The sequence below is a fragment of the Melanaphis sacchari genome, unplaced genomic scaffold (assembly GCF_002803265.2).
Source record: "Melanaphis sacchari strain LSU unplaced genomic scaffold, SCAv2.0 Contig64_pilon_pilon, whole genome shotgun sequence".
Taxonomy (NCBI): domain Eukaryota; kingdom Metazoa; phylum Arthropoda; class Insecta; order Hemiptera; family Aphididae; genus Melanaphis; species Melanaphis sacchari.
Genome location: NW_020271462.1, coordinates 530,851 through 546,557, shown reverse-complemented (window position 1 = coordinate 546,557; position 15,707 = coordinate 530,851). Strand labels below are relative to the sequence as shown.

The window sequence follows — 15,707 nt, the reverse complement described above, 5'->3', positions numbered from 1 at the left end:
TTGTTTATTACATAAATTAGTTTACAAGTACCTACATATTGTACAGTATAGACTTAATTTGTAAATAATAGTCTGAAAGTAGATTGTCTGCAAAAATGTAAGAATAGTTTCGGCAGTATATCAAAAATCTTTAACACGGACACCTATTTTTCTGGGCCAATTTTCAAAGTAAAGATTTTTTCCCTAGTTATTATTTTGATTGAGCTCAGTATTTTTAGTTAAACACTAAGCTTTTACTTGTTTTTATCACAAATAAACATCTTAACATTTTAAATTAAAAGAAAATAAAACTATAAATTAATAATGACATAACAATTTGTTTAGCGGTAACCAAATAAGTTACATACGGGGTTTTTATCAAAGTTAAGGTTTCCACAAAAATTAAATTTCTGTTTATTATGAGGATACTACATAAATTTTAAATTTTTGATTTGAAATAGTACAATGTTAAAAAGTTATAAATTATAATTATTATTATATTTTAAAAATTGTGAATTATTATAATGCAATACAATACGTCAAATCACGCTTTATTAGCGATTCAATACAATAATATCTATTAATACATACAGTATTTTACCACTTTTTTTCTTCATACATTTCTATGCATCTACAAAAAATAAAAAAATAAAAATATTAATTAAAATTAAAAATCGAAAAATTCATCATTTTTCCACAACGCTAATTCTGCGTAATCCGGTGGTATAAATCTAGTGTTGGTGTGTTTAAAAGGTGACTCCGTTTTTTGATTAATTATCTGCAACCAATTTGTAGCACTGTACCATGTATGGTTCTTAATATCAGAAATTCCATTTTTCAAATTACCTAGTCGTTTGGTCAAGTCTTTCTATAAATATGAAAATATAAAACTGTAGTAGAAATTATTAATATAAAAAGCATTTTAATCAAACATTTAGTTTGGAAGCATATGTTTCGTATATTCGACGGATATTGGTTAAGTAAATTGCCAGTTAGTAGCATTGGAAAAATTTAAAAAAAAGGCGTAAAGGAACTATGTAAAAACTTAAGAAATCTCTTTAAAGCGGCCAAATTAATTAACAAGGTGTGGTTGTCAATTAAAAGCTACATCACAGCAACAACAGTTACAGTAGATTCAGCCTTGTTAATGGATTCAAGGCTATTAAAGATCCAGGAGTAGTTAAAGTCTTGGAACAGTTATAAAAGGTCACTGTTCTTGACATGGGTGAGCAAGCAGAAAAGGTTTGAAATCGTGGAAGCATCTAGCGTTTCTTATAGTATTCTGGCAGTCATGATAACTATTGAAATATTATTGTCAGTCTTTAGAAAACAAAAAACTGGGTTCGGAAGGAGGTTTCTGTTACAATGTTGACGAAGGTATTCAAGGCATCTTAGGCTTAAAAGCTAGACTACACAAATTGTCGGGTCTGTAAATGAGAATGAAAGAAAATATGTTAAAAGTGTTTGATATGAAATCACCTAGAAAAGAATATACAGGGCTAGATAAGTCTGATTGTTATTGTAGGCATAGTAAATTAGACATTATGGCGGTGGATTGAAAATCTAACAGATATGCAAGTGAAGTTCGGGAAAAGAACTAGGTCAAGAACCAAACTAATGGAGGCAGAAATTAATCAGTAGATGCCAAATTCTGGTAGAAAGCATGACCCAAATCAACAGGGTTCAGTGTTTGCAGATAAATGTGGATGACAGAAGAGTGGCACAGGACCTTACGAAGGCTAAAATAAAGGTGCTAGCCGCTAGGTTTAGATGTACTTTTTATTTGAAAACAGTTCAAAATCGAATAAAAAAGGAAGAATGATTTCAGGATTGAAACGGCAGGTCAGGGGTGGCAGTGTAAATCTGAACATCATAAGCCTATGATAGCTGCATACTGAAATATAAATATAGAGAAAGCAAAAAGTCTGTTTTGGCGGGCACAGGATATCGTAAGCCTAAAAAGAACATTTCTAGTAGCTAAGAAAAAGTACGAAAAGAGTTGCTAACGGGAAATGACTGGAATATAGGGAGACAAAAAACAAGCTGAAGAGGAAAATATGGAAAAGTAAAAAAATAAAAAAACTGGGACAATCTATGTCAATAAACAGAGACAGATCTTTGTGATCTGCTCCATAAAATTGTGACCAAAAAACTTGTAAGTAGAAGTCCAATTCCTGGAATTAACGCTTCTCTGTAGACTGGAATCACAGAAGTGATTTTCAAAATAGCAATGGTTAAAGCTCCCAGCCCAGATTAAGAATCGTATATTGTTATTAAAGTGATAGCGGCCAGAATACCTGAGATTCTAGGTGAAGTGTATTAAATTTGTATTTTAAACATGGTTCATTCTCTAAGGCGTAGAATGCGGCTAGTCTAAGCAAGGACGATTAAAATTACATTTAGAGAATATTAATGGTCAGAGTGAATGATAGTATGGATTTAGGAACGGTTGATTTACAAGCGACGCTATTACAAGGGTCTTGGATAATGTAAAACAAGCAACCGATAGACGATTATGCCAAAGAACACATTGAGGGAAAAAATCGAAGCAGTATTACGCAGGAAAAGGGTACCGAAATATTATTTTATGGAAATTATTCGTGACTTCTTATGTGACCGAGCGATTGAATTTGATGAGAAAATGCGTCAAATTGTATCATGTGTAATTCTACAGGGGTTGATTTTCGGACCATTTTTGCGGAACATATATTTGATGTATGATGATTTTCTTAAAACTGAATTTGGTGAAACTATAAAGTTACTCTTGTAGCCTTTGCAAATGGTATTAAAATGGTAAAAACAGGTTACATAAAACTATTCTAGAGGGAACTACAAACAAAATCTGAAATAAATAGCAAAATGGATGGATAAGAATCGGCATCAACTGTCTATATAGAAAACAAAAGTCTATTTTATGAATAACCAAAAGAAAATATGAAAAATCTAATTTTATGATTAGCGGAGTTCAATTTCAACTCAAGGAATAAGTTCGATACCTAGGCATTGAATTAAGTACATTAAAAGAATTTAGTGTTTCTATACGACTTAATTCAAATTCAAATCCATGTTCTTCTATATCAATAGTTACTGTACCCTAACGCACTACGTGAAAAAATAATGACACTCGAATATACGCATGTGAGACATATCCTAATTTAGAATTTTATATAAATAAATCTAGTTTATCGGATATTTTTAAATACGTGTTACTAAAAAACTACAATATAATCTAATTCAGTGGTTCTTAACCTTTTATTCTATGCCCCCCTCCCGTGTAAATTTTCAAAATTTGTACGTTCCCTTTAAAAAAGACCTTTTTTTATTTTAGTGATACAAAATAACTTAATATTATATAAATAATGATGTTTATTTTTGAAAATAATTGTATGCATTTTTATATTAAAAATTAAATATTATAATTATTAAAATTTAATGAGAAATTTGGGAACGCGCAACTTTTATCATTTTCTACTTTGAACTGATTTTTTTGATTGCTTTTTATTTGTTAAAGTCTAAAAAACTAAACTAAAAATATATGTAGATACAAATTGGATTAATGCGTGGAGAGCTTATTCATTTACTTTTGAATAAGAGTTGATCATCAATAGCTAGAATTTCGTTTATATTTGGATTTCATAATCGGGTAGCCAACAGATAGCCGGACGGTGTATGATTTAAACTTTAATTAACCTAATCATTAAAAAAATACTTGTAAAATTTTTGTCAATGATCGGACCGTCCAAACATTAATTCATTATTTTCAATTTTCCTGACTGCAAAACGGCATAATTTTTTTAACAAAATTATTTTTCTTTCATTATCACCATACTCTCCCCTTGTGCAGTATTTAAATCCCCCTCCTCGGTTGGGTACCACTGATCTAATTAATAATTATGATTTTAGAAATTATAGTATTGCGCAAAAAAAATTCAAAATAGAATTGTTGAAACAATATTGTTGGTATTTTAGAAATTTAAAAAGTGGTTTATGCCATAATTTTGTTGTTTTTAATAATTATATAATAAATTATACTAACTAATATTAAATATGTGGTGTCTATTAAACGACCTATAATAATGTGAGATTATATAAAGCGTAAAAATGATTGCAGTGAAATTAATACATTATTGTCGTTATTATTGTCACGCTCACTTGAACCAAGTTTTGAATCAAGTTTCGGAGTGGTGGGCTGAACATATTATCCATTCGGTACTCGCCACGTAAGATCCGTTCAAACAACACGCCGACATCTGGTCCTATGAATGGTGGATGCGCGGCTGCCATCTCGTAGAGCATGATACCTAGGCTCCAGTAGTCCACGGCCAAACCGTATCCACGGAACCCAACCATCTCAGGTGGCATGTAATCAGGAGTGCCACAAAATGAGTAGGTGCGACTGGCTCGCCCGATCAACTTACTGTCACCGAACCCTGACAGCCGCAAATAACCATTAACGTTGACCAGCACGTTCTCAGGCTTGAGGTTTCGATGCACTAGCCCTGTAGCATGTAAGAATTCAACTCCTAGCAAGATCTGCCAAATATGAATTTTTTATTTTAACAATCGTTTAAAATTAGTGGCATTAAAAACCCTGAACTACATTTAGCAGAGTTGTTGTTAAAAAAAAATGTTTATATATTTTTTTATCTATATTGCAAATCGATAACAAAATTTACACTGATTTGAGGCCTTTCGGATGAAGTCGGTGGGTACTAATTTCACGTATGTGAATTACAGCACTTCAGACAAACATAACAAAAGGTTATAATATTATAATTAATTGATTATAAAATGTAAATCTAATTCTACCTGAGCAGAGAAAAAACGGACCACGTTTTCGTTGAGCCTTCCATATTGAGACACAAGCTCGAATAGAGTGCCGATAGAAACTATAGGCATGATCAAGTACAACCACTCAGCGTCCGCGGCCCAGCATTCCAAACGGACCGTGAATGGAAACGTACCCATCGCTGCCATGACATTCCGATCGGCATTCACATTCTTTGGCCAGGTGGATGCCACTTTAGCACTTACTGCCTTCACAGTTTTCAACTCACCGGTGGCACAATGTCGGGCCAATACCATATGACCAAATCTACCCGTCCATAATTTATGAGAAAATGACAAGTCAGATACTGGAATGATGTCCACATTTGGCTCACCATACCTGTAGAAGGTATGGTAAAGAATTGAAAAATGAATCTATAACTATTGTTCATTAGTGGTTTAAAGACAATATATAAAATGGACTTAGATATTTTTCTTCTTATTAGCATTCAAATAAAAACCTTAACTGTTGTATTGTAATAGGTAAATAACATTTAAATCATATACCGTTTTCGACTCGATATAGATAAACCATTTAAAAATCAAATACATATTACATTCAAGTCAAATAACTTAGGTACTTAGTTATAAACTTTTGTTTCTCAAACTCGATATATTTCTTGATATTTTTTATTTCAGTCGACTCCATTGATTATAGGATTTTATAAATTGAAAACTTTAATCTTTTGTGGTGTTAACAAATAAAACTCGTCAAAGTAGACTAAATAAGTAAACTATTGAGGATTAAATAATCAAATTAAATAAACCATAATTCATAGAAATAAAAACTATAGAAACGAGATAACATTTTATCTTTTTACAATAACTAAGTATTTTGTTTGTTTGTTTTTTTTTAGTTTTGTGATTGTTATACTTCAATTAATAAGTTATAAGTGGATTCTGGATAAGAATTCCAAAATTATCTTTTTATAGCGTTAAGAAGTCACAATTTTTTTTTTACGTTTGAAAATACACAACCAATAGAAAAATAGTATATTATATATTATGAAATATAAATAATTCATTGCTCAAATAATTTAAAAATAAAAATAGACTATGGGTAAATAATAAAACATAACAAGTATAGAAATATAGGAACATGAATATACGATCTCAAATGTATCTACAATTGGCTCAATGTAATAACACTCCTAAAACAAATACCCTATATTTTTCGAGTATTCTACACTTCTTTTAAATTAATAGTTCAGAAAAACTTTGTTAAAAAGTCATAAAATCATAATGCATCAAATTATTAGGTAGGGCTATTATTATTCTGTTTAATTTTGAAATAACTAATAAAGAGGAATGCTTATGTATTTACTATGTAATATGTACAAATGTACATACGCAATTAATATCTAAGTCTATCACACTCATGGTTTTGAAATAAAAAGTTTAAAAGTGTTAAAAGGTTATTAAAGTTTATTTAATTAATTTTCTTAAACAATTAACAATGTCTATCTTCAATACCTTTGGTAAAACTCGTCCGATTTTGAGACATCTAATAATTGATAATTTAGCAACGTACAGTCGTAGAATGCAATACAATATTTATAAGTAACATCTTTGAATAATAATACAAACATCATATATAATAGAGACAATGAATGAACACCTAAGAATTTAAAAACCTTTTAAATAAATAACTCTATAGAGTTCAGAATTTCTGAGCATAAAATATATTTTTATTACACATGAAAATATTATGCAACATAAAATTCACAATTTAATTATATTAAAACAAATTATGTTTTTAAAAAGTCATTCATAAAAAAAAAAAAAGTTTTCCTAGTAAATGAACAAATCGTTCATTAAATGAATACCAATACTCCGGTAAATGAACACTGATATTTACCATATTTTTTTTTTTACCTACTTTACTTTTTTACTATTTTTTATAAGGTAAGAGATGTTATCGCAATAAAAACTATAGAAGCTGTTAAAATTGTAGGTGCAATAGGTATAAAATATTTATTTTAAATAACAATAGGTACATCATATATAAGTTTTAAACAATTGCACATTAAATACTAAAAAAAATAATTATAAAATCAATAACATTTACTTTTAATAAGTAACTTTCTATATGGTGCTTAAAAAATAAAAAATGATAATTCAGTTACTATAGAATAATTTGAACATATAACAATTGAATACTGTAGAATTTAAAATTAAAATTATAAATATTTAAACAATTGAACATAAGTAAATTCTAAAAATAGTTATAAACAAAACTAACATTTTCTTATTAATAGATAGGTAACTTCCTACATGATCCTTATAAAAAAAAAAAATTATAGTTTAATAATAACAATACTACCTATATTATGACTACATATTTAATTAAAATATAAAGTTTTATTTTACACAATACCTAGGAACATATAAATTTACAGTGTTACTTTATTATAAGTTCTTATTAAGCTAAATACATCGCTGTATTAATCGGTGTGCCTTATTGTTTAAAGAAAACGGTGAAGTGTATATTTAATGGACCTGTTCATTCACTGGCCTTGTTACCTACACTGATTAAAAATATAAATCACTGGTTTAATTGGTAATATTTATAGGGGTAATTTATTGATTAGATTAGCATGTTAGAGACGAGGGCCGTTTTCTCTGTTATATTCATAGCCTCTAAAAAATTAAAACAAAAAGAAGGGATGTGTGGGCCCCTTAAAACGTACGATCTTATACATGGGGAATAAATGTTAATGCAAAATTATTGTTTAGTTCTGCATTTTTATGTTTTTGCATTTTTTTTTTTTATAGTTTTTGGAGCCCGTGCAAGTGTACGGTGTAAAACGTAATAATTACATTCATTTCCTATATAGAACTGGCTATCAGAATAATGCTCACTATACCAATTACATTAACTAGCGCAGAGCGTACATTCTTTAAGCTTAAAATAATAAATTATTTGAGAAGTACTCTATCAAAGCACAAGTTATCTGACCTAGCTCTTATCAACATTGAATATTATAACATTACTTATTTTTTAAGTAATACTGACATAATTTATTTGTTTGTAGCTTTGAGGGCTTATTTTGCGTTGCATATATTTTTTAAATCAAAACTATTTTATAAAAGAACTTAGATTATACTGTACATGGTTATAATAAGACTTATGGATATGAAATATAATTCACTAATATACAATTAGAAAAAAAAGCTGTTAGTTTTTGAAAATAAAATACTAAGGAAGATTTGTGGTCTAATGTTTGATAGTGAGTTAAACATATGACGTAAAAGGAAAAATATTGAATTAAAAGAAATCACTGAAGTTTCATTGTTAACAAGCTACATTAAGTGTTCAATACCTAAGTGGCTTGGTCATACTATGTGAAAAACAGAAACCATTATTATGAGAGCAGCAATCGAATTGCAGCTTACAGAAGAAAGACAAAGAGGAAGAACTAGAAAGCAATAAATAGATGGATGGAATAAAATAGGATTTAGAAACACTTGAAGTGATAGATTGAGAAGATAGAGTCCAAGATTGTAATTACTGGAGAACGGTGATGGTGGTGGCCAAAATTCTTATAGAATTGTAAAGCCAAGAAAGAAGAAGGTGCTATTTTCTAAGAAATAAATGAAATTTATTAAAATTAAGATACAAATTCTTACTTACTTAAAAAGTAATATAATATATGTGTATAATAAATATTTGTCTGTAATACAAATCCTGTTTATATATTTAAAGGAGAGTCATCATCTTAGTTCAGGTTAACTTTTAAAACTACTGACTCAGTTTACAGATTGTTATTACATTTATCTGTTTTATCTTTATATACATAAATAATTCTTTTTATACTTTTATACGGAATAATTTTTGAAATTACTAATAACATTTACACGAGATTTTGTTTTTTGAAGATTGTAGATAATTTTTCGAAAAACGACATAAAAAAAAATTAAATTAACTAAATTTTTTATTTACTGTAATAACGTAAAAATTAAGAGAATAAAATTGTGATAGAAATAAAGTTTTAAAAGATGTTATTACCTTTCTCCTGATCTTCGGAATGTTTTCGAGATCGTGTCTCGTGAAAGTGATCAAGTACATCGTTACGTAAATTTAATATAAAAAAAACTATAGTAGTAATAAGTAGTATTTTAGTCATGCACCTTACCAGATTCGCAGTAGTGAATATGTATTGTATGTTCTTTGGAAAAAGTTAAGGTAACACTAATTAAGAAACAACTCGAGGAACACTTAAATTCAAATAAATAAGAAAAAACAACTCTGGTTTAGCTTATTGAAAAGGAAGAAGTCCAGCTATCGCTCGCATAATTTTATATGGAGAGTTCTTGTTTGTGAGGTAAGTGCGCATGCATTCGATAGTTTGGCTGGTGCTGATGCACTGATGAGAGGAGACGACCTAGACAAGCCGAACAGAGTCGCAGGTGACTTTATCAAAGGTCTCCACACTTTCTTAAGAAATCGGTTTTCTTTTAGGTGACAGAGACCCTCGGCTATCATTTGTCTTTGGCGGCACACGAAATAGATCATGTGTATTGCATCACATTGTCACTACTACGTGTGAGTTCTTACATGACTAAATAATATAAATCGTTTCTTTCATCAGTGATCGATGACGTATATAGAATTTTAACGGTTATCTGCGTGCGACAACTTGACCGTTATTTATTTTATTGAATTATATACAATAATATAATAATCACAATAATTATGATAATATATGAGCATATCATCACAAAAACTATTCAACTTTTGTTTTTGGTAAAATAGTCAAAGATAAAGGAATACATCCTGTCTATCTAGTTTTTAGGTATATTTCTTATTCATCATTTGGCACTGTGGTTACAAGAACTTAAAAAAATATTTATTAATTTGTAATTGTATGTTCATTTTTATTAAACGGGTTTCTTATTAATAGTTAGGTATAAAATACAAAGTACAACATTGGTAATATACTAAGGAGTATAATATTTTAAGCATACTTAGTTCTATTGACACAACTCCAATCCTCGGAAAATTGATCTGAAATGGGAATACATCCATGAAGTATGAATTGATTGTTAGAAGCAACGAGGATTTGTTTAAACTGTGTAAAAATAGATTTTCCGTTTGACGCTTACTAATGTGTTAGAAATAAAAGACCAATATTGTTGATTCGAGGTATATTTTATTTTTTTTTTGATTGAAGGTTTTGACAAAAGAGAATTAAAATTTTTATATTTAATTGGAAGAAGTTATTAGATTATTAACAATATTTTCAGGAATAGAATTAATGGATCAATTTATAGTCAAATGTGTATTAGTAATATGTTCTACAGATAATCATCTGTGGATATTAATAAAATAAAAAACAACTTGATATATTTATGAAGATAAGTACCTACCTACAGAGTTTTTTAATAGAAATATTTTCCAATAGATTCGATAGAGAGAGTAGAAGAAATAACGTCCTGGATTACACATTAAAATATGTATAGGCGTTATAATAATTTAGGATATTAACAAACAAAATATATATTAATAAAATTGAATTGACTTTTTTACTATTTTAACTGAACATAAATTCGAGTAAAACATTTATACACTTATTCTAAAATACTCAGTGAAGTAGCATAAGTAGCAAGTAAACAAAATTAACAACTGATGATAAAATTATCAAAACGTTCTCTATTTATTTATTATTATTTATTTATATTTAATACCGTGGAACTAATTAATGTGAGCACAGTATACGACACTTTACGTTTCGATATTAAATTTCATGCACTGCCGTGATATCGGTGTCATAGTATGAACAAGCCTTTTTGGTGGTTGTCGATGTACGCGCCCGTTCTCGACACTATCGAATCCATAGTGAAATATATGTCCAGTGAATCTGCCATTGGGTTGTACGTGCCCAGGCCGACGATGTTGCGCAATATTTGCTGGCCATCTGAAAAGTAGGTGATGCACAGGAACACCAGCTGCACATGTACCACTAGCACCAGTAGCAACGTGTCGACAGCTCCTCTGCTACCAGAATTCAGCCAATTGTGGCAAGCACTTGTCACCAGTCCATACACTAGTGAGCATCGCTTCCAAGTTAGAACGTCAGTTAACACCAACTTTTGATATGTATTTGCCGGCGCTATCTGCGTACGGAATTATATCAATACTATGTGTAGAAGGTATGTAAGTAATGATATGACAACGAAAGAGATAGAATTAGTTAAGACAATAATAAACGGAATTGATAAAAGTACACTTATAATATTATGTACTTTGGATAGAAAATAACAGCGGATTTAGCAGAAAAATATTATAATTATAGAAGAAGCAAAGTATAAAATTAAATTTTATAATGTTTTATAAATCAACATCTGATCCTTTAATTATTATTTACAATTCATTACTTATCAAGTATTTATTTTTTTCTAATTTCATTCGTACCCATATATACGAGTAGATTAAATAGATTTTTATTAAATTCGAGTAGGTAACTCTGCTTTAATTAATATGATATAATATACGTTGCTGTATTCGACGAAAATGTATTTAATTAGTTTCTTTTTTTTCAATATCAATAGTAAAAAAAAATGAAGATTATTTTGGTAAGGATTGTATACTGTTTGTATTATACAAAAACTATATACATATTACACAATACTTTAATTTTAGTGAATAAAAATATGAATTGACTGCATTGTTTATACGAAACCGGATTTGATCGTAACAAACCTACAGCTTCTACAAGATCATCTCTATAACGAAACAAATTAATGATGTGAAGTAGGTATAAATTTGCGACCTACCAATATAAGTACGGTCAGGCAAAGCAAAAGTAGCATAGCTGCATGTATTGTCGTTTTTTCATATTCTTCGTAGCACATAGCTTCTGACGTGGCTACCAGAACCAAGTGGCTGACAAACAACATTAATTTGTAGAAGTAGTTGGACCGCGTCCAAAACAAATGGTGCTTGATGGCGAACGCGGTGAAATTCAAAGTTATTTTGGATGTTACATAGTATTGGGACGTGAAATTTACGATCCGTGTGGACATTATCAGTTTTTCAAATGCTAACAGCAGATGCCAACATACCATAAAATTGATTACGTACGGCGCCACGAACACAGCGAATGACCGAACGTCACCGGTCACCAACTGAATTGCACGTGGACGTCTGGCTAGTAAGAAATATAAAAGTATGGTTATTCCAGTCACCATCGATGTACATACCAATAGCTCCCCCGCAAACAATATAGTTCTGGACGTTAGGGTTGCGCCGTTGGTAATGTTATTCATGTTAAAATAATCTTTTTTTATAATTTTAAAATTTTAGAGCATGATTATATACTTTAAATAAATAAATAATAATATATTATCATGAATGTATACATCCTGGCATGTAAACAAGTAAAAAAAACCAATGGTGACGACTTCATTGCATTGCAGCAGATGATAATAAAGTATTATAGTTATCATGGCATGGTTTTATTCAGTTTTTACTTTTAATTCATTATTATTTATTTATTAGTATTAGTGTAATGGTCCACGTATAAGCAATTGTAGTGAATGAAGCTGTGCGGTAGTTGCGGTGAAGGTGTTTTCAAAATGAAAATGTTTCGAAGTTCAAATTATCAAATCCTAACATAAACTGGCATGAAGGAGTTCGCTCTAACTCTTGTAAATCATGTTTAAAAATGCCTATCTCGGGTTTTCTTCTATAGGTCTTTTTCCAATTATTCTTGGTCATATCCCATTTGGTCAAGAGAAACGCACTGTCATATCCCTACGGATCACATGTCCTCGGGTTCATGCGTACGTAAAATGATACTATTAATTGTTCCTTTTGCGTGATTATTCCAATCGGTACAGTTACAACAAAAAACTGATTCCGAAATAATTGTTATATTGGTACATTTTTTTTAGTGACACGCCCGGCGACCGCTTTATTTACAACTCATGACCAGTCAACCACTATTGATAATTTGTACTTGCCGGATCGATATTTCGATAGTTGATTCCTACTGTCACACACTTTCTAAAATTTCAAAGTTTACGGACAATATTATATCAACATGAAGTTCATTTTTTTTAATTATAGGACTGTTCAAAGATTTTTCATTAAAAACCGAATTTTTAGATCGATGTTGCGTGTCTACTAAGTCGCATACTATTGCCAACTCATTATTTAAATTTTAAGAATCGACATCTTCTGTCATAACTTATATACATGGGAAATAATTTTAATAATTGTTTTTGCAACAAGAATTCAAATACATGGCTGAAATAACCATAGGTAGGTTTTAAATGAAAAATTATAATTTACGACTCTTAGTACTTCTAAGTCCCATTTAAATAGAACCGAATAAAATATAAAGCTTATTGATAATGGTATATATTAATTTTTATTCCTTTTACTGGCTTCAAATGGGTTATCGGGTACTCCAAAAGCCTTAATCTTGATCCTTTATCTGGCGTTGTATTAAATCTCATGGTTTTTACGATAATCTTAATCAAAACTTGATCTTCGTTTTAAACATTCAAGTTTTATACGCTTTTGATACTTATTTGTAATAGCCGACATTGAATATAAATGTTTGCAATAAAAAATAAAATAAACGCCTTGCATCAGAAAATCACTAACGAAGTAAACACAATTAAGACACCGAATAATATGTACAAACGTCAAACACTTAACACAATATTTTATACGATACAAAATGATCGGCCATCATCGTCTGTTTGAGTGTTTCTTCGAAACACAGATTTTCAGGTATGTACGGTATTTAAAAAAAATGTTATACACTTGATAACGTATCTATTATATTATATAATCGTAGCCACCTTTGCCGCATTGATTACGCGATGAAAGATGATTGAAATAGTTGGTTTATCGATTTTCTACTGTATATTATATCATTAGGTTGTTATTTTATGCTGACTCTTGCAGTCTCACAATTCTTTTGTGACTCACTGTGGTAATATAATCTCTTACAGTTCATCTCTCTCAAACAATACCAAGTTCATTCTTCTCTATACCCAACTTACTGGCCCACATCTCCAAACAAACATCCAGATATACTTGATTTTTTAATTTTAAAAGCTTCAAATCACCTTTTGCCCCACGTGAAAATTTTAATAAATTACACTCTGAGCCGTATTACTCACCATCAACTCCTTGTTCTCGATCAGTTCCAACAACACTTATTTAGTAAATAAAACCACAGACTGAATTAAGGTCAACGACCTGCTCCTAAAAAATACTAAACTCGATGTAAAATTTAAATCTCCAGACAACGTCTATTCAATCTGCTGCATGGAATTCCACTTCTCCAATTATAAACCAGCAAAAACTCTTTCATCTCAACTTATCCACTTATATATATATATAACCTAACAACAGAAAAAAAAACTAGATCGGTATGTCAATCCATTAGATACCCATCAGATAAAACACGTCTTAATATGTTAACTGTGCACTTGAAAAGGTTACTAGCTAAACTTAGAACCTATACTCAATACTCATATTATAAAGGCATAGCATCTTTCTCTATCCAAGACGGTTCAATCTGGAAAACCACAAAAAGAGTGCTTAGAAATAAACCCTCTTTTCCTACTATTAAAAATCCTGATGGCTCATAGGCTACTGTTGATATAGAAAAAGTCGAACTCTTCCAAAATCATTTAATTGAAGCTCTCAAACCACACACCAACATAAACAATCTATATGAAATGACGTTACAAACTACTTGCTATTACCGCTGCAAATATCCCTATTTCCATAAACTTTTTCACCTGCTGAAGTAGAACACTGTTTATCAGCCTTGCCCAAAAAAGCTACTGACTTCGATTCATAACATATGAGGTCGTAAAACATCTACTGAGATAATCTTTAATCTTTCTTACATACATAATACTTAATGCCTTTGTCCATCTTTCATACTTCCGGCTTCATTGAAAATTCTCCATCATAGTAGTAATTTTTAAGGTAGGGAAACCATTAGATTCATCAAAATCTTACAGACCTATAAGTCTTCTTCCTTTTTTTCGAAAGTTCTGGAGAAATTAATCCTCAAAAGAATAACCCCAATAATATCCAACTTAGAAATTATACAAGTACACAATTTGGATTCCGTAATTTCTACTTCACTACTTATAAAATTAATTGTAAGTGAATACAATTTCATCTTTGCTTGAAAAAAGCAATATTGTACCGCAGTCTTTCTCGATATCGCGCAAGCCTTTGACCGATTGTGGCACGCAGGCCTCTCCTTTAAAATAAAAAAAATTACCATCTAAATGGTTTTTAATTTTTCAACCTTACCTTGTTGAACAAAAATTTGCTGTCCAATACCGCATAAGTTTATCAACCATATCCAAAATAAACGCTAGTCTCAAAAGAAGAGATAACTGCCCCATGTTTCTTTAACATTTTTATAGTTGACTAATCGATCCACCAAACATCATAGTAGCTGAATATGCTGACGACGAAGCTATTCTTTCTATCCACGAAAAGTCTCTCACGACTTCTGAAAATCTTCAATCCTACTTTCTGAACTTGAATCATGGTATAAAGACTGGAAAGTTAAAATTAATGAAATCAAATTATGGTATATCACCTTTACACTCAAACACGGAATCTGCCAATCGATAATATTGAATAAGATTATTATACACGCTTTAAATACAAAAAAAAATACTTTGTAGTGCATTTCGATAAAAAGTCGAACTGGTCACACCACATATACTGTACGAAAAACAAAGTAAGCAACTCGTCTACGTTTACTTAGCCAAATTCTCCATTCAAAGTTGAACTTACACTCCACACAAACATTTCTATAAATTTCTTCTAAAGCCAATCTGGAAATATAGTATACAGATTTGGGGATCCACTAAAAAATCAAATCTAAACAAAATTTAAATAATCCAAA

At 30.1% G+C, this 15,707-nt stretch overlaps 2 protein-coding genes across 2 annotated transcripts; both read right to left on the bottom strand.

Annotated features, from left to right (window-relative positions):
• Nucleotides 1-646: 646 nt before the first annotated feature.
• Nucleotides 647-5,455, bottom strand: LOC112600381 (cAMP-dependent protein kinase catalytic subunit beta-like). Its single transcript, XM_025347576.1, has 4 exons — nucleotides 5,388-5,455; nucleotides 4,789-5,146; nucleotides 4,132-4,512; nucleotides 647-847 (listed from the first exon to the last, which is right to left on the bottom strand). The coding sequence occupies exons 1-4, from the start codon at nucleotides 5,453-5,455 to the stop codon at nucleotides 647-649; spliced, it is 1,008 nt and encodes a 335-aa protein (XP_025203361.1).
• Nucleotides 5,456-10,575: 5,120 nt separating this feature from the next.
• On the bottom strand, nucleotides 10,576-12,075 carry LOC112600380. Its single transcript, XM_025347575.1, has 2 exons — nucleotides 11,584-12,075; nucleotides 10,576-10,923 (listed from the first exon to the last, which is right to left on the bottom strand). Exons 1-2 carry the CDS (start codon nucleotides 12,073-12,075, stop codon nucleotides 10,576-10,578), a joined length of 840 nt encoding a protein of 279 aa, XP_025203360.1.
• Nucleotides 12,076-15,707: the final 3,632 nt, after the last annotated feature.